Source organism: Chiloscyllium plagiosum, unplaced genomic scaffold (assembly GCF_037043375.1).
Source record: "Chiloscyllium plagiosum isolate Xiang-an unplaced genomic scaffold, Cpla_swu_hap1 HiC_scaffold_35, whole genome shotgun sequence".
Lineage (NCBI taxonomy): Eukaryota > Metazoa > Chordata > Chondrichthyes > Orectolobiformes > Hemiscylliidae > Chiloscyllium > Chiloscyllium plagiosum.
Genome location: NW_028270173.1, coordinates 10,421,964 through 10,442,479, shown reverse-complemented (window position 1 = coordinate 10,442,479; position 20,516 = coordinate 10,421,964). Strand labels below are relative to the sequence as shown.

At 44.5% G+C, this 20,516-nt stretch overlaps 1 protein-coding gene across 1 annotated transcript in view; it reads left to right on the top strand.

The window, feature by feature from the left end:
- The window catches only part of prrt1 (proline-rich transmembrane protein 1), a 72,583-nt gene extending 53,726 nt beyond the window's left edge, over positions 1 to 18,857 (top strand). The window contains exons 2-4 of the mRNA XM_043677805.2: positions 10,357 to 10,649; positions 12,842 to 13,021; positions 17,036 to 18,857. Coding sequence (XP_043533740.1) covers positions 10,357 to 10,649; positions 12,842 to 13,021; positions 17,036 to 17,212 — 650 coding nt within the window. The 3' untranslated portion in view covers positions 17,213 to 18,857. The remainder of the gene's footprint in view (positions 1 to 10,356; positions 10,650 to 12,841; positions 13,022 to 17,035) is intronic.
- Positions 18,858 to 20,516: the final 1,659 nt, after the last annotated feature.

Genomic DNA, 20,516 nt, shown 5'->3' with positions numbered 1-20,516 from the left:
AAAGGTTTCATACGAAAACTCTACCTTCAGATAGCAGGGGATACCTATACCCGTTTTGGGTATTTTCTCTGATCTATTTCTCTGTTCTTCTGATGATGAGTTTACTGACCTGAAATATTAACTCTGTTTCTTTCTCCATAGATGTTACCAGACCTGTTGAGTATTTCCAGCATTTATGTCGTTTTCTTCATTTATCTTTTTGAAAACTTTCCATGTGCAAATAAGGACCATGATTTGTAAGAATAATTCATCGGCTTGCTAGTTCCCTTTCTCTTTTTGACACATTTACCCACCTCACTTTGCATTGAAAAATGCCCATGTAGGTGTGTTTCTGTTAACTCCAAAGTACATTTGTACAAACAAGTCTCTAGACATCTAGCTCCATTTGTCTGTCTGCTTGTGTTTGTAATGCAATGTGTACATCAGCTAATATAGCCACCTGCCCATCTTCTATACATTTTGGGGCATCTGACTATTGATCTGCTTCTCTCTGGCTGACCTTTATTATGGAAAATATATGTCACTGACAGCATGAATTGGTCATCCCATTTAAGAACATAAGAACCAGGAGCAGGAGTAGGCCATCTGGCCCATCGAGCCTGCTCCACCATTCAATAAGATCATGGCTGATCTTTTTGTGGCCGCAGCTCCACTTACCCACCCACTCATCATAATCCTTAATTTCATTACCGTTCAAAAAATCTATCTAGCTTGTCTTAAAAACATTCAATGTGGTAGCCTCAATGGCTCCCCTGGGCAGGTAATTCCATATATTCACAACCCTTATGTGAAGACATTCCTCCTCAGCTCAGCCCTAAATCTGCTCCCCCTTGTTTTGAGGCCATGCCCCTTAGTACTAGTTTCACCCACCAATGGAAATAACCACCCTGCTTCTATCTTTTCTATTCCCTTCATAATTTTACACTTTTCTATAAGATCCTCTCTCATTCTTCCAAATTCCAATGCGTTGACTGAGACTATACTCAATTTCTCCTCATAAGCCAACTCTTTCAACTCTGGAATCAACCTCGTGAACCTCCTCTGCACCCCTTTCAATGTCAATACGTCCTTTCTCAAGTAAGGAGACCAAAACTATACACAGTACTCCAGGTACGGACTCACCAGCATCCTGTACAGCTGCTGCATAACCTCCTTGTTTTTAAACTCCATCCCTCTGGCATTGAAGGACAATATTCCATTTGCCTTCCTAATTTCTTTTGAAAAAGTCATTTTAGCTGTGTTTTGAGAGCTTTAATTTAGAAATAATCAGCAGCACAGCTGTATGGCTTAACGAGGTAAAATGTTAGTTTATTGTACAACTGTAGCTGAAAGTTACAGAAGTAGAGAATCATGCACTAAAACACAGATTTAAAGTGAGTAAGGATAGAAGTTACGTGTAAAGTTAAAATGAGATCAGTCCGTACAATTGCTCCATGCCTGTCTTGCTTGGAGATTCTCTCTCTGGTGTGCAGAAGTTCAAAACTTGAAGTCAATTTCAGCAACTGTGATGACCTCTATAGTCAAATAGTTGATCTTCTAAAAGCATTCAATGTGATACCACATAATAGGAAGAATATATAATTCGTGGAATAAACTTGGATACTAAATTAGGTTAGGGCTAGGAAACAGTCATGGTTCATGGATCTTTTTCTGGAGATAGGTTTGTAATAAATTTCCCCAGGGCCCAGTTCTGGGATCCCTGTTTTTCCTGATGTATATTAATTATTGAGATCTTGCTATGCACGGGCAATTTGGAAGTTTAATTGAAAGCATTATAAACCATGAGGACGACAGAGAAGTCTGTGGAGTGGGTGAGAGGTGGCAGATGAAGTTCCAGGCAGAGAAATGCGAGGTGATGCACTTTGGTGGAAACATCCCGAAATATAACTTAAAGCATGCATCCCAGAGGCTGTGTAAGAGCAGAGAGACCTAAGTGCATATATCACTAAAGGTAGCAGGACACATGGAGCAGGCAGTTAACAAAGCATACAGTATCTTAGGCTCCTTTAATCAGGGCATAGAGTACATGAAAGGTTGGTCCAAAAGGTAAGAGCACATGGGATCGAAAGCAAACTGGATCCAAGATTTCTTGCAAATAGGAGACAAAGGGCGATGGTGCATGGTTGTTTCTGTAATTAGAAGCCTGTGACCAGCAGTATATCACAGGAACTAGTGCTGTTCGTTATGTACATTAACAACTTGGATGTGAAGGTAGAAGTTATAATTAGTAAATTTGCAGATGATACGAAAATTGATGGTGTTGTTGATAGTGAGCAGGATGGTCTCAGGCTACATTCAGATATTGATCAGCTGGTAAATTGGGCAGAGCAATGGCAGGTGGAATTTAATCCTGACAAGTGTGTGTGGTCCAATAAAAGAAGGATTTACATAATAAATGATAGGTCCCTCAGAAGTACTGAGGAACAAAGGCGCTGTACAAGTCCATAGATCACTGAAGGTGTCAGCACAGGGAGACAGAGTGGGGAAGGAGCGATACAGGATGCATTAGTCAGAGCATAGAATACAGGAGCAAGGAAGTCTTGTTACAACTTTATAAAACATTGTTTAGACCACAGATGGAATACCTTGTGTTGTTCCGGTCACCACATTATCAGAAGGAGGTGATTGGACTGGAGAGGGTGCAGACAAGATTCACCAGAATGTTGAATGTTGCCTGGGCTGGAAACTCTCATTTACCAGGAGAGATCGGATAGGCTGGACAAGAGAGGAGGCTGAGAGCGATCTGACTGAGGTACAGAAACTGATAAGAGATGTAAACAGGTTGACTGTGACGATGTTTTGCCTATGGCAGATGTGTCTAAAACCAGATGGCACAAGTTCAAGATGAGCAGTCAGTGGTTTAGAGGAGATCTTCATCCAGGAAGTTTCAAAATAAGAAATGCACTGTCTGAGAGGGTGGTAGAAAGCAGGTACTCTAGCAACATTTAAGAAGCATCTGAATAAGCATTTAAAATGCCAGGACATGATAGGCTATGGACCAAGTGCAGGTAAATGGAATAAGTATAGTTTGTTGGTCAGCATAGACATGGTGGGCCAAAGGGCCTGTATCAATGCTGTGTGAATCTATGATTCCAACTCTATGACTCCAGATGCAAGTTTATACTGAATCTGAATAAGACACTTGTTATGGGGCTCTTCTGACATATTAGGAGCATCTCTATCTCAGTGCCAGGAGTCCTGGGTTCAAGTTCCACTTGCTCCAGAATTGTGTAGTAATATCACTGATCAGATTGATTAAAAAACATATAAGACACGAGTTCAACCTCAGCTGGAGTATTGTATTCAGTTCCAGGCACCGTCCTTTAGGCAGGATGTGAATGCATTGGAGAGAGTGCAGGGTAACTTTCCAAGAATAGCTCCCAGGATGAGAAACTTCAGTTCAGAAGGTACATTGAGGAAGCTGGAACTGTTATACTTGGGGAGGGGAAAGCTAAAAGAGGCAAAGATTTGATAAAGGTTTTCAAGATCACAAGAGATCTGGAAAATCAGATGGAGAGAGACTGCTCCCTCTCATTCGAGGATCAAAAAGTAGAGGGTTCAGAGCAGCTGTTCAGGATGGTATTAAGGCCACTTTTGGAATATTGTGTACAATTCTGGTCTCCCTCCTGTAGGAAGGAGGTTGTGAAACTTGAAACTGGACCATCGGAGGCTGGGGAGGGTGGCCTTATAGAAGTGAGGGGCATGGATCGAGTTAATAGACAAGGTCGTTTCCCTGGGGTAGGTGAGTCCAAAGCTAGAGGGCATAGGTTTAGGGTGAGAGGGGAAAGATTTAAATGGGACCGAAGGGACAACATTTTTGCATTGAATATGGTGTGTGTATGGAATGAGCTGGCAAATGAAGTGGTGGAGGCTGGTACAATTACAGCATTTCAAAGGCATCTGGATGGGGATATGAATAGGAAGGGTTTAGAGGGATATGGGCCAAGTGATGGCAAATGGGACTAGATTAGGTTAGGATATCTGGTCAGCATGGATGGGTTGGACTGAAGGGTCTCTGCAGAAAGCAGAGAGTGGAGATAAAAGGGTCTTTCTCAGGTTGGCAGCCAGAGACAAGTGGTGTTCTGCAAGGCTCAGTGTTGGGACCACAACGTTTCACTTTATACATTAACAATCTAGCTGAAGGAACTGAGGGCATTCTGGCTAAGTTTGCAGATGATACAAAGATAGATAAAGGACAGGTAGCATTGAGGAGGGCGGGGAGGCTGCAGAAGGATTTGGGCAGGTTTAGGAGAGTGGGCAAAGAAGTGGCAGATGGAGTGCAATGTGGGAAAGTGTGAGGTCATGCAATTTGGGAGGAAGAATGAAGGCATGGACTATTTTCTAAATGGGGAGAAAATTCAGAAATCTGAAGTGCAAAGGGACTTAGGAGTTCTGGTCCAGGATTGTCTCAAAGTAAACTTGCAGGTTGAGTCAGTAGTTAGGAAGGCAAATGCAATGATGGTATTTATTTCAAGTGGACTTGTATATAAAAGCAGAGATGTATTTCTGAGGCTCTATGAGGTTTTGGTCAGGCCACATTTGGAGTATTGTGTGCAGTTTTGGGCCCCATTTCTCAGAAAGGATGTACTGGCCCTGGAGAATGTTCAGAGGAGATTCATAAGAAATGTCCCAGGAATGACAAGCTTAACATGATGAATATTTGAGGACTCTGGGTCTATACTTGATGGAGTATGAGTGGGGATCTAATTGAAACTTACAGAATACTGAAAGACCTGGACTTGGTTGATGTTGGGAGAGTGCTTTCATTGGTAGGTGAGACTAGGACCCAAGGGCACAGCCTTAGAGCAAAGGGAAGACCTTTTAGAATGAAGATAAGGAGAAACTTCTTCACCCAGAGAGTGGCGAATCTATGGAATTCCCTCCCACAGAAGGTTGTGGAGGCTGGGTCATTGAGTATATTTAAGATGGAGATGGATATATAAAGAGGATCAAGGGTTATGGGGGGAAAGTGGGAGGATGGGATTGAGAAACTTATCAGCCATGATTGAATGGCAGAGCAGACTCAATGGGCTGAATGGCCTAATTTCTGCTCCTATGTCATGGTATTATGGTCTTATGGTCAGTTTTCGTGTTGTATATCTCTATGTCTCTATATAAGGTAACTTGCAATAGAAACAATATCCAGAGCATTGTGGGAACAGCAGAAGAATGGCATTAAATCATATTGCTCAGTCAGAGAGCCAGTGCGGACATGATGGACTAAATGATCTCCTCACACACTGAAACAATTCTGTGATGTAACATTCATCTTTCTGTTGTCATATCTATCATGCAAGGAAAACACTTTAAGTGGTCAAGGGAGGCAAGCTATGTTGGTCTGAAGGTTCAGTGAGGTTTAACCTCCTCCTTGACTCTTGATGAACTACTGCACTTGATGAGGTCTGGGGGTCCTCTAGGGGATGGGATCAATCATAGTGGGGCTTTTGTTGGCACTGAGTGAGTAAAAGTGTAACCCCAGCTTGGCAGAGTTGGTCCTTGCTGTCTGATTCCCACCATGCCTGTTGCACACCCACTCCGAATGTGACCCCATGAGGTCTCCTTCAGGTGTCACCCAATAATATCCCATTGCTGCTCGAGTACATGGATACTTAACATTCACAAAACATCCTGGGCCACCATTCCTCCATCAATGAGACAATGTGGAGGTTTCCCTAGAGATGTGGGTATTGCTGATCAACAATAAGCTTTTGCACATTGGTTATGCTGTTTGACTATTTCCTGACTAAAGGAACTGTGGATAGGTGTGTGAGTAAACATGACTGTCTATGTGCAGTGCACATGTGTGTGCATTTGAAAAATTTAACAAAATGGAGATCCTCAATTATGCAACAGGGTATTTCCTAACTATTGTACTTTGTGTTCGCACATGTACATGTGTGTCATCTATACTTCAGTTGGTTAACTCAGTTGGCTGTATTGCTGGCGTGTGGGCTCTCCATGAAGGACTCTCCTTCCCAATCTCTCTCCTCACCTGAGGTGTTATGACCCTCAGGTAAAACTACCATCAGCTTTTTTCTTTCTCTCTCTCTCTCTCTGAGAGAGCAGTGCAATGGTCGCATAGGACTGTGGTGACGTTACCGTAAGTCAGGATGGATATGTTGGGTTTCAGGAGCCCAGTAAAATTAATCTCCTGGACAAACCTGAGAGAATAACCATTGGATCATTTAAAATAGATGGGTTTTTCTCCATTTTCTTTGTTTGCTTTACTTAATTAGTTGCAAAAGTATTACAGTTGGCAGTTAAAGAGAATAAAAACATCTTCCGGTTAGGCATCAAGAGTCTGTTTGCTTTCAAATGGGGCATAGAAAGCTGGGGGAACCACAATGGTAAACATGTCAGCTGACCAATGATGGTAGGTATGAGGTCAGGGCAGTGGTTGGTCTTGTATTCATATCTCCAGAGATTCAACCAGACTTAGTGATCATTCACTGATGAGCTAATTGTTATCTGCGTTTTAAAATTCTCATTCTTAAGTACAAATTCCACCCTGGCCTTGACCCTCCTATCCCTGTAATCTCTTTGAAACCTTGAACCCCCCCCCCCACCCAACAATTGGTGCTCCTCTGATTCTATCCTCTCGCTTGTTCCTGATTTTCCACCAGTCCCACCATTAGGAGCAGTGCTGTCTGCTGTCTGCGCCCTTGTATACCAGGATTCTCTCCCTAAACCTCTCTGCCAGTCTAACCTCACTCTATTCCATCAAGGCACTCATTAAAACCTAGAGAAAGTGAGGACTGCAGATGCTGACGATCACAGTCGAGAGTGTGTTGCTGGAAAAACGCAGCAGGCCAGGCAGCATCCGAGGAGCAGGAGAATCAGCATTTTGTTCCTAATGAAGGGCTTATGCCCGAAATGTCGATTCTCCTGCTCCTGGGAAGCTGCCTGACCTGCTGTGCTTTTCCAGCAACACACTCTCGACTCATTAAAACCTACCTTGCTGACCAGGTTCTCAATTATCTGTCCTGGCAATGCTTCCTTAAATGCATTGTGGGTCTACCTACACCAACTAGATCGTAGCAGCTCAAGAAGGCAGCTCACTATCACCTTCTCAAGTGTTGGGCCCGCAATTAGTTTTGTGTCAAAGTTTAATCGTTGCCACAGTGTCACGCCTGTTGGATGTTATTATCTGTTAAGAGCCTTGTGTAAAAGGCAAGTTGTTGTTAGTGTTGTTACTTCCTGGCTCTGAAACAGCCAGTGCACAGATTGTGATTTTACATTTCCTCTCAGCAGTTTTCTTTCACTTCAAGAGAGGCCTGGATCAGTTTCAGTGCTAAGTAGGACAGCATGAGGAACAGAAACTGTTTCATAGTGTCTTGTAGCACCCAATCTAAGCCAACTGGGGGGGAGGAATTTCAGGAGATCAGCCTCCATACCCTTTGCCTGAAAGAAGCATATGACTTTCTGAAATTTGTCTCGCTAGATAATATCTGAAAAATGTGCTGCTGGAAAAGCGCAGCAGGTCAGGCAGCATCCAAGGAGCAGGAGAATTGACGTTTCGGGCATAAGCCCTTCTTAAGCAGGCACACCCTCCTCATTCCTGAAGAAGGGCTTATGCCCGAAACGTCGATTCTCCTGCTCCTTGGATGCTGCCTGACCTGCTGCACTTTTCCAGCAACACATTTTCAGCTCTGATCTCCAGCATTTGCAGTCCTCACTTTCTCCTCACTAGATAATATTTAAGGTAACAACCGTCAAAGCATTGTGTGGAAACAGGACAGTGCAGATCCAAATAAGCAGGATTGGTTTGTGGTAATTTAAGCCTCGCTGCAGTGAACCTCCAATTCAACTGACCTCAATCAGAATATATTTCTAACCTTTAGTTTTTAGCTGACTCATCCTGCAAAATCCTATCCCTTGGGCTCAGTGATGTTATTTGACTTTTGTTTCTGCATTATCAGACTGAAAATGTCATTAGCGTTGTAGAATAAAGGCATAAGTTAACAGATAGCATTTCTGCCAAATTAAAGACAAACATACAGAACTCGCTTCGATTTGCACCTAACTGGTCAAGGGGGAAAAGAGGCAACTGTCCACCACACGTCTTTCTTGTGCTTTGATTGTAGACTCAGTGGAAAAGGCCCAGGCAGTGTGTAAAGTAAGACAAAGGCCTGAACCTAACGTATTGCCAATCTGTGTTTAAGATACAATCAAGGCTGGCATTTCTGAATATCCTTCCTCTATCTCTCATATATTCCTGTTTCCAGTTATATATGATTTTTCATTTTCCAATTCCATTTAATTTTCTTTTTCTCTCTGTCATAGCACATCAGAGCTTTCTAAAACCCCATTCTCTATTAATTAACCATGTTTCACACTCCCCTACTTGAGTATTGGTCTAGTTCAGTGTGTGACACTGTTGACTGTCAGTAAGCTATAATTTCAAGACCCTCGACAGAACCATATTTAGACTGATGTAGTCCCAACCCCCTGCCATGGACATTGCAAGAATTTGAATGCAATTTTTTTGAAACAAATTGGTCAAACAAAAGAGGCCATGAAATTATTGGTTTGTTATTCACTCCTACTTGTATTAAATTGTGACAAAGAATACAAAGGAACTTCATTACGTGAACTACATTAATTCAGGGACATCCCAGTTCCATCTTTTCTGGGTAACTGGAGAGGGACAGTAAACTTGCCAGTCATGCTCACGTCCCAACAATAGAATTTAACAAAGTATAGTTCATTGTTGGACCAGCCATCACTCTGATGAGGTGATGAGCTGTGGTCATGATTGAATGTTTAGTGGTTTAGCTCAGATTGAAGTCAGGAATTCTCCTAGCTACTGACCATTTAATTTAATACCATGTATAAATGCTACACACAAATTGGTTGCCATTTTTCCCCATGTAGCAGCAGCGAGTGTCCTTCAGAATGTATTTCATTGGATGCAAACCCTATGGGGCTGTTCGGTAATGAATGAGAAAGTGTGGTATAAGCACGTATTCTTTCCTTTCTCTCACAGCTCTCACCATCTATTTTGAAGGGAGGAGCAAAAGTTTATTTAAGAGCTTTCAACAGCTAATTAGAGGACCAAAGTCAATGACTAACTAACTTGTAGTGCTCGGGAAATGCTTTCTCAGGATCGAACACCGTTGATATTTCCTACGTTTAGGATTTGCAGCTAACAGCTGGAGCTCCTGCACCTGAGGTTGTTGGTTCAGTTCCCATTGCAGGTGATTGCAAGTGTAATGCAGGTTTGATGCATTTGCTGCAGGGACAGCTGGGTTACTAAAGGTGCTGCATTTAGATGAGACACGAAACCCTGTGGGCTGGATGTTAAAACCTCTACAGCCTCTACTTAAAGAGGAACACAGGAGCCCTTCCTGGTGTCCTCCATCAACACTCATTCCTCAGTCAGCATCAACAGAAGCACTGGCTTGTGTCATATTGATGTCTGTTGGAATACAGTTTAATTGCTGTGTTGGAAGATTGACTCCACTTCGGATACATTTGATTATTGTAAAGCTCTTTAATTTCTCCTGACAATACAAAATGTAGTCGTATTATGAACTATGAGGTGGACAGCCTCAAAGGACATAGACAGGCTGGTGAAATGGATAGACAAGTGGTGGATGAAATTCAATGCAGAAAAATATGAATTGATTAATTCTGATCAGAAGACATAAGGAGCTATAGAAGTAGAGGTGACCTGGGCATGATCAGTGCAGAAATCATGTATAATAATGTTTAGAGAGAGAGAGAGGGAGAGAGGAAAAGCAATTAATGAGAACATACAGTATCTTGAGTTTTATTACTAGGGACATAGAGTGCAACAACAAGATGGTTATGAACAGTAGGATCTGTGTGTCCCAGGCAAAGACTCACATGTTGTTTGTGAGTTCCCCTCTAGCTGTGCGCACATTGGCTGAGTAACTCCATTTCAGAAGTTGTTAATTGGCTGTGAAACACTTTGGGATGCCGTGAAATCATGGATCATAATTTTTTTGTTTTTAAAAAATAACTCCTCCATGATATTGCCCCTGGTTCTTGACTGTATTTATACCCCTGTGAAGCTGACTCCTCATGCAGTCGGAGAAAGGAATACCTCCTCCTCAGCAGCCTCTATAACTGACTGATAATAAACAGTGTGGACACCACAGGTTCAGATAAACACACAAGTTGGATAAACTGAGTGTGTGTGTGTGTGAGAGAGAGAGAGATGGAGAGGCATTGGTCCAGCCAATCAGGGCCATGACAAAGGGAGGAAAGAGCAATTATTTTGCTGTGTCATAGTCCAATGTTGTTAGAGAGTCGAAGCAAGGATGATGTCATTGAGCAGCAGAGTTTTGCTGGACACAGGCCATTCAACTCTAACCTTGTTCTCTCCTAAAGCCTTACAGGATGGAGGGCACCAAACGCCCATGTCACCTCCACCTTACCCAGTGCAGGAGGCCACAACAAACAGTACATCGCCAGCCTATTCCATGTCCATGCACGCTCCCACAATGACACTGGGCACAGAAGGCTTCGTCCAGGAGACACAGTTCAACGGCTCATCACAAGGATACCCCATACCCGCAAATCATCCAGCAGGACCGATGGGGGCAGCAGGGTATGGGCACCAGGGCTATCCCATGCAGTACCAGCCCTGTGCTGCCTACGTACCAGTTTATCCAATGACAAATGTAAGTAAGACTCTCTACACACAGCTTATCACGGGATCAAAGGGAAATGGCCTGGGAGTAGGGCATTGGTGTGTGGCAATGGTCTCATGTATTGCCTGTATTGGACCAATGAGGTTAGAATGGACTTCATAGCTTCCCACCGGAAATCAGTGCAATTAGTGAAATCAGAGGCCAAGAGCTAGGTTTGAGCTTGACACCGAGTTGAGATTGCTACTAATAAAGGTTCACTCCAGCACCAAGTGGATATTAATCATTGTGTTGCATGGGCTTTCTGTGCATGCACTTTCTCCTGTTAAAGTGAACATTTATGGTGTATGATTTGGGGATGCTAGTGTTGGACTGGGATGTACAAAGTTAAAAATCACACAGCGCCAGGTTATAGTCCAACAAGTTTATTTGGAAGCACTAGCTTTCAGAGCGCTGCTCCTTCATCAGGTGGTTGTCACCTGATGACGAATGTTCAACCAACTGACGAAGGAACAGCGCTCAGAAAGCTAGTGCTTCCAAATTTATGGTGCAGGGTCACAGAATTGGAAACTTCTAGTGGAGGGTGGGGGAGACGGAGCAGTGCATTTCTTTAATTCTTCGAGTAACCCAGCATTGTAGCAAATCATAGAACCAGCATGCACCAGCTTACATCCTGTAGTCTGTGTTGGTCTCAGTAAGGTTGGGTGTGGTAATCAGCACAGGAAAAGCTTTAAGGTGTGGTATATCAGACAAGCTTCTTGCATCAGGTTATTACATGGTGACTCCCCTGTCCACCTTCCCTGCACTAAGCACCTCCTTCCTGTCACCCTCCTTGCTGGATTGACAGGTGAGGATTAATCAAACAGATTTGCCTAGCCTCTGTTCTTTCCTGTGCACTGAAAAGACGCCATGGCCACTATTTTAAAAAAGAGCAAGAGCAAACTTTCTATGTCCGGGCCAATAATTATCCTTCAACTATCAGCTTCTTTTAAAAACGCAACACCTGTTCTAGAAGACCTGAAGCTGTGAAAGATGCATCAGAAATCTTCCCTTTCTTCCTTCTTTCATCCATTCCTTCCTTCCTCCTTTCCTTTGTACCTTCCTTCTTCCTCCCTTCCTATTTTCCTTTCTTCCTCCTCCCCTCCATCCATTCTATTGTCTCATCCTTGTTTCCTTTTCTGTTTGTACTTTTTGTTCATCCATTTCTTCCTTCCTCCATTTCTCCCTCCACCAACTCTCTTCCTCACTCTATACTGACAGCAGTGGATATAACTGCTGGAGAGTTGTTCACCCTTTCTTTGCTCATGATGAAAATGGGAGATGTGCATGTCTGAATTTCCAGTCAGGATAGTATCCCCAACGAGTGACCATGCAGAAGTTTTATTAACAAGTTGAAGTTTACCTCCTCTCACCATAAGATGACAGATGATGGACCAATCTGTACACTGATCTTTGATGGGGCAGTAAGATGCTATTTAACACTGGTTAATGTGTGGTGTTTCCACAGGTTAGAAAAGATAGATGATAAATATGCATTTGCTTTAGCAAATAGTAGCCAAGGTGAATAAACAATGTAGGATAACAATTCAAAGACCAGACAGAATGTTGGGATCTCTCACTGAATTTGGAGTCTTCTTATCATTTAGATTTTATAAACTCCACTAGAACATTGTGGTGAGTATTCAAAGGAGAGATTAGCAAGGCAGAAGGGGACAGCAGGAGAGACAGCATTGAGCTCACATCTTCCCCATTTGTTCATTGTGGGGAGATGTGCTTCACTGTCAGAGGCAGCATCTATTTCCCAAGGTGGGGATTGAGGAGATATAAAGTTGGGGTCCATAGGGTTGGTTGCCATTGGGAGTGGGAGGCGTGTTGTGTCAGTGAGCGAAAAAGTAAACTTGGAAAGCATGGCCACAGGTGGCGAATTTTCCAAACACTGGGGATTAGAACGGACACCAGAGATGTTGCCGTAGTGTCATTTGTGTGCTATTGCCTGTGCAAACTGCATATCATCCCCTTGCTAGCTCTGGGAGGGCCTGCATTGGAGGGGACCAATGGCTACAATACTGAGATTGACCAGTCTCTGGTCTGTGGCCCAATCCAGATCACAAGTTCCTCACTGGGAGAGAGCTCAGGACTTTTGGGGCTGCCTTCACACTTCCTCTACCTACAGCAGTAGGCTGTGTGATGTGAACAATCAGGTAACATGCTTCTCCTCTCCTCAGAACGTGGGGTTGTATCTCCCAGGAAACAATGGAGTCGTATCAGGTGGCCAGCAGATGCCAGCAAACGTCACCATAGTGAGCCCTCCACGACCCCCTCACGATTACTTACCCATCGCAGTGTTGACTACAGTGTGCTGTTTCTGGCCAACTGGGATTTTTGCCATATTCAAAGCTGCACAGGTGAGTTCATTCCACCTTCTCCCTGACCATGTGTCACCATCGGCTGGAGATCTGTAAATGTAACAGGCCACCCAGAATCCAGACTACTTTTTAGATTGAATGTTTTCGGGCTTAGCGGTTTAGCCTTTATTGTTCCAATGTGAGGACCCAGATTCCCCGTTAAAATGTCTTTCAGGTAGGGAATCTCACCATCAGCATCTCATTTCATGGGAATGCCACACAGACATCACCATGCAGTCTAACCTCTGATTGAGTCCCTGCTTCAGTTGGAAATTTGTCAGTGAGTTTGTCGTAAATGTTGCTTCAGATGTTCTTTGCCTTTACATAGAACATAGAACATTATAGCGCAGTACAGGCCCTTTGGCCTGCAATGTTGTACCGACCTGAGAAACCAATCTGAAGCCCATCTAACTTATACTATTCTGCTCTGGTCCATATGTCTGTCCAGTGATCATTTAAATGCCCTCAAAATTGGTGAGTCTACTACTGTGGCAGGCAGTGTGTTCCACACCCCTACTACTCTCTGAGTAAAGAAACTACCTCTGACATCTATCCTACATTTATCACCCCTCAATTTAAAGCTACGTCCCCTTGTGCTAGCCATCAGCATCTGAGGAAAAGGGCTCTCACTGCCCACCCTATCTAACCCTCTGATTAAGTCACCTCTCAACCTTCTTCTCTCCAATGAAAACAGCATCAAGTCCCTCAGCCTTTCCTCGTAAGACCTTCCCTCCATACCAGGCAACATCCAAGTAAATCTCCTCTGAACCCTTTCCAACGCTCCCACATCCTTCCCATAATGCGGTGACCAGAGCTGTACACAATACATTAAACAGTTTCCCCTTGCCTAGGCATTATAAACATCTTGAAAGTACGACTGTAAAATGTGATCTGGTATGGAAGAGGGAGCAATTCAACTAGATTTGCAAGTTAATTTGAGAAATGGTGACCATGAAACTACTGAATTGTCGTGAAAACCCATCTGGTTCATGAAGTGGGTGGGAGCTTACCTACTGTTCTAACCTGGGCTGGTCTACACATGACTCCAGACCCACGGCAATGTGACTCTGCCCTCTGAAGTGTCCAGACAAGTAACTCAGTTGTATCAAATTGCGACAGACAAGTCTAAGTTACCAGAGGGACTGGAGTGATTCAAGAAGATCCTGTCAGGTTGTAGTCAGGTGGTAAGGAACTCTGGAATCTTTGCTGATTCACACTGTATGAGTAATGATCACGGGTTACACAGCTGAAAGTGTAAACTGGACAAAAATTCACAGCTTTAACCAAAGCTAGGCTGAGGGCGGTGTAGAGCTGGAATTATCGGAGTCATAGCTGTTGTGATGATTATGAGGTCAACGTGTAGAGCTCATGGAATATAAGTTCCCTGATTGGGGCTGTTAACCTGGTCTAATCAGGGAGCCCTGGCTGACAGATATAAACAGGAGGTTCAGACATCCTGTGCACTCTGAGAGCTGGCTCTGAGGAAGTTGGATCTGTGGCAAGGACTTTTCACATGCAAATAAATGGTGACTTGGTGATGGGATATCGGCCTCTGTGGAGTTATTTTAACAGCCATGGAAATCACACTTACAAAGCTGCACTTTTATATTTGAAATTAACAGCCATTTTTGTGCCTGCCTTCTTTTTTTTATATTTTAAAAATATTTATAGCTGTAAATGGACACAATATGTCCATATCAGACGTTATTTCTTGAAAAGCTCCTACTTAATTTGTGTCTGACATAATCAATGCTTAACAGCCTTTATAATCTCCCAAGGGATCTGTTCGACAGACTGATCACTCAGACTCTTTTCTCAAATATTGTTTCTGCAGATTAGATTTGATCTTATCCCCTCCAAGTGCAGGTCATGTCCTCTGTTCAATTGTTGCAGAGAAGGTGACAGAGCTCCCCATGGTTTATCATCAAGCAATCTCCTAAAAACAGCAGTGGAGTTACCTAGCAACCATCTCTTTCCCAGTGTGAGCATGCTCATAGACCTCGCAATCCAATCCTTCCACTTTCTCATCATTCTGTTCCCTCTCGTTCGATTGCTGCAGGTTTGAACTGAGCAATTCCACGTAACCAAATCTTTTGATTTGAGCCCCAGTGGTAGAACTGTATTTAACATTCTAATTGGGACTTAACTCATCCATCTCTATTGGTTTAGGCTTATTGCAATGCTACTGTTTTATCACAACCTAGCTCCCTAATGGAGTTCATTTTCCAGTTTAATCAACTTCCCTGCTTTCTGTTGTAAAAATCAACCCCAAATTGGCCACTTGCCCTCAGATCTACTTGGTCCAAATCCAAAGTCGATCCCAAATGGGAAGTTTGCCCTCAAATTTACTTGTTGTTTCACTGAATGGAAAGTGAGGAAAACATTAAATTTCCTGGACAGCTGCCACACACTCCAAGTACAGAAATGAAGATGAATAAGGGCCCCATAAGTGATGAACAAGTGGCACAAGCTGTGAAATATTGGCATTCTTTAGAAATAGTTAAAATTAGCAGCAAAACCAGGCTGTTTGGCCCACAGATCTATGCTGTCCATAAGCATCCCACAGTATTGCATCTCAGCCTTCTCTTTCTTTGTCCTTTATTTGCTTATTGAGTTTCCCTTTAATTGCGAACACATTAGTCAGGGGAGGCAATGGTCCAATGGTATTATCGCGAGACAATTAATCCAGAAGCTCAGCTAATGTTCTGCGGATTTGGGTTCAAATCCTGCCATGACAGATGGTGGAATTAATGAGTCTGATAATGACTATGAAGCCATTGCTGATGGTTGGGAAAACAGATCTGGTTCACTAATGCCCTTTAGGGACAGAAGCTGCCATCCTTACCTGGTCTGGTCTGCATGTGACTCCAGCCACATAGCAGTGTGGTTGACTCTTAACTGCCCTCTGGTCAATTAGGGATGAGCAATAAATGCTGTGAGTAGATAATTCACCTCAACCATTCCATTTCTTACCATTCACTAATGAAGATGTTTCCACAGAATTCCCTCTTGGATTTATTATCGTCCACTTTGTCTTGACAGCTGTGCGTTTTGGAACCTCTCAGTTTTCCTGACCCTCCGCACTTGGTACATTCCACTTCATTTATCCCGAAGTGCACTGGGAAAGCCCATTGAGAATTTGGGTTTGTGGAATTGCTCAGCCCAAAGTAGGAGGCAAACAAATTCGGGAGAAATGCACCTGACATGAGCAATCGCTAGGATATTACTGGCCTCCAGGATTGATCTAAATTCTCAAAGCATTCCAGGTCACTGCTAGGAGAGAATTCCAGGGAGAAAAATCACTGGGGAAATTAAAGGGGAATTGTGGGGTCTTGACCTTCAATCTCTTTGAAAGTCTCCCCTATTTGTAATAAAAAATATCAGAATTGGCATTGGTCACAAATGACCCAGTTAAGCCATTCAAAAAAAAAGTTGGCTTGCTTTCCAATTGGCAAGACAAGATCAAAGACAGAAGCAAGTGGGAGATGGAGGAAGAGGCTGAGAAGGGACACGATTGAGATGTATAACACTGTGAGGGCTACAGATAGGGTAAACAGGAAGGAACATTTCCCCTTGATAGCCAGAACACATAGATTTAAGTTCAGGTGCAAGAGGTTTCGAGGGGATGTGAGGCAGATTATTTTCACCTGGAGGGCAATGGGAATCCAGAACTCACCGTCTGTAAGGGGGGAAGAGGCAGAATCCTTCGTAACATTATAAAACATATGTAAACATGCACTTGTGATGCCAAAGCCGAGTGCTAGAAACTGGGATTAGAATAGACAGGTGCTTATCTTTGAGCTGCCATACAGTGGCTGGGCTGGATGGCCTTTTTCTGTGCTGGGAGCCTCTATTACTCTGTGGAAAGTCTGTAGTAAATCCTCCAGGAATATTTCTAACCGGAGTTGGCAGCCCTAGCGAGTGCATCCCTCCATCCCTGATCGCGACAGAGGGTTTTCTTTCAATCCTGATTTCATTTATAACTAACATCCATGCCTCTCTCTCCGTCAATAGGTGCGGGCCGCCATCGCACGTGGGGACATGGTGTCAGCAGAGATCGCCTCCCGTGAAGCCCGGAATTTCTCCTTCATCAGCCTCGCCGTGGGAATCGCCTCCATGGTCCTCTGTGCCATCCTGACCGTGGTGATTGTCATAGCTGCCCAGCACCATGACGACGAGTGGGATCCTTAACCAGCCACGGACAGGCTCAGCAGGCCTACTGCACACTTCAGGTGTCACCACACAGGAACTCCGCCACAAAGCCGCACAACCCATCCCTTCCCCTTCCACAACCCCATCCCGTCCCACCCCACCCCACCCTAGCCCCTCCCCTCAGCCCCGCTTCCACCCCCACCCATCATCCTCTTCAACTCCCACTACACTCCTAGTTTGCAGACGTTACACATCTACCCAAAACCACCTGACACCATGAACAATTAATCATTTCTGCCCGAATAGTAGCCTTGTATTTTACCTCCATTGGTTCTCTGCATTGATAAAGGGACTGAGAATGTTTTGTGAAATTGGTTAACCGTGTTTTGTTTAAATACAGACGGACACTATCCATTTAAGATGATTGGCTCCGGCAGTAACCTGCATAGATCCCTCTCTGGGCACTTTCTGGGATAGGATGGAGGTGGGTAAGGAGATTGAACAGTGGGTAGGGAATCAGGGATTAGGCCCCACTTGGTGAATCTGGAATTGAGTAGAAAGGACAAACGGATCTCAGAAGCAGGCTGGCACTGAGAATTTGAGGTTAAATCAGATATGATCTTCCTGAATGGTGTGAGGGATCGTAATCATCTCTTCCAGCTCCTGCTTCTCATGCTCTGTGTAAAGTCTCCATACCCCTGTTTTCTCATTACAGAGAGAGAGATGGTTGGTGGTGGTTTAACCGTAGGGTCATTATGCCTCGGGCAAGGGAGTTAGGTTGAGAAGATGACACTTTGGTATGAGAATTGACGTACACTGTTGGCATCAAACCAACCATCCAGCCAAACAACCTTCATCTTCTGTTCTATATCTGTTGGTTTAAAATGTGATATTTGTACTTTTTATTCCCTAATTTAACCTTATGTTGATAGTGTCAAACAGATGGTACTGGATTGGTTACTTGTTAACACATCTCCCTTCCTGACTTCCCTCTCTATTGAACGTCTGGAGCTCAGTATTGCCCTTTGTGTGTTCATGCCCACAATTAAAACTGGCATCCAAATCTGACCCTGCAACCCTGTGCTTCAATGTAAATCCCTACTGTGTTACAGATTTGTCTCAGAAATAGACCCAGCCAGCGGGTGATAATTAATTAATGTTTTAATCATTGATCCAAAACAAAAACAATTCCTGAGTGGGTACAGAAATGTTTCCCCTCTCAACAGCAGGTGGTAGTGTTGCACTTTGGAATCATTCATGAACAGTTCAGAGTAAAAGCTGCCCGGGTATTTTCGCAGTGATCTGGTAGAAAGCAGACCCTCAGCCAGTGCCAAGTAGCATGCAGTGTCGACATTTATTCAATTCCTGCCGTCAGCAATTTACGTCAAGAGATCTCAGACAATATTATTAACACAGGAAGGTGGAATTCGCATGTGACGGAGGAGGATGTGCAACCAATTGGGCCCCAAGGAAACCTGAAAAAAATTCCTTCTCTTGTGGGTGAACATTTGAAGTTTGAAGCCATCAAACCAGCCTTCATGCATTTTAGGCAAAGATTCAAAAAGCTTAAAGAAGGAAACCTTCCAATTTTGAACTTGACTCATTCTGATGCCAGGAGAAAGTGAGGACTGCAGATGCTGGAGATCAGAGCTTAAAAATGTGTTGCTGGAAAAGCGCAGCAGGTCAGGCAGCATCCAAGGAGCAGGAGAATTGACGTTTCGGGCATGAGCCCTTCTTCAGGAATGAGGAAAGTGTGCACAGCAGGCTAAGATAAAAGGTAGGGAGGAGGGACTTGGGGGATGGGCGCTGGAAATGCGATAGGTGGAAGGAGGTTAAGATGAGGGTGATAAGGTGAGGGTGATAGGCCGGAGTAGGGGTGGGGGCGGAGAGGTCAGGAAGAAGATTGCAGGTTAGGAAGGTGGTACTGAGTTCGAGGGTTGGGACTGAGACAAGGTGGGGGGAGGAGAAATGAGGAAACTGGAGAAATCTGAGTTCATCCCTTGTAGTTGGAGGGTTCCTAGGCGGAAGATGAGGCGCTCTTCCTCCAGCCGTGGTCTGGCGATGGAGGAGTCCAAGGACCTGCATGTCCTTGGTGGAGTGGGAGGGGGAGTTGAAGTGTTGAGCCACGGGGTGGTTGGGTTGGTTGGTCCGGGTGTCCCAGAGGAGTTCTCTGAAACGTTCCGCAAGTAGGTGGCCTGTCTCCCCAATATAGAGGAGGCCACATCGGGTGCAGCGGATGCAGTAAATGATGTGTGTGGAGGCGCAGATGAATTTGTGGCGGATATGGAAGGATCACTTGGGGCCTTGGAGGGAAGTAAGGGGGGAGGTGTGGGCACAAGTTTTGCATTTCTTGCGACCTTCCCCTGCATCCTTTGTGGTGGGGTCTGTTTGGAGGTGGCGGAAATGACGCGTCCACCTCCAAACAGACCCCACCACCTAGGATATATTTCCCTCCCCATCCCTATCAGCGTTCTGGAAAGACCACTCCCTCCGCGACTCTCTCGTCAGATCCACACCCCCCCACCAACCCAACCTCCACTCCCGGCACCTTCCCCTGCAACCGCAAGAAATGCAAAACTGGCGCCCACACCTCTCCCCTCACTTCCCTTCAAGGCCCCAAGGGATACTTCCATATCCGCCATAAATTCACCTGCACCTCCACACACATCGTTTACTGCATCCGCTGCACCTGATGTGGCCTCCTATACATTGGGGAGACAGGCTGCCTACTTGCGGAATGTTTCAGAGAACACCTCTGCGACACCTGCACCAACCAACCCAACCACCCCGTGGCTGAACACTTTAACTCCCCCTCCCACTCCACTAAGGACATGCAGGTCCTTGGCCTCCTCCATCGCCAGACCATGGCAACACGATGCCTGGAGGAAGAGTGCCTCGTCTTCCGCCTAGGAACCCTCCAACCACAAAGGATGAATGCAGATTTCTACAGCTTCCTCATTTACTCTCCCCCCACCTTTTCTCAGTCCCAACCCTCAGACTCAGCACCACCTTCTTGACCTGCAATCTTCTTCCCGACCTCTCCGCCCCCACCCCTTCTCCGGCCTATCACCCTCACCTTAACCTCCTTCCACCGATTGTATTTCCAACGCCCCTCCCCCAAGTCCCTCCTCCCTACCTTTTATCTTAGCCTGCTTGGCACACCCTCCTCATTCCTGAAGAAGGGCTTATGCCCGAAATGTCGATTCTCCTGCTCCTTTGATGCTGCCTGACTTGCTGCGCTTTTCCAGCAACACATTTTTAAGCTCATTCTGATGCCATCCAAATGCACTCGGATTCCTGAAAATACAGTGCAGATTTCAGATGGGCAGAAATAAAGAGAAAA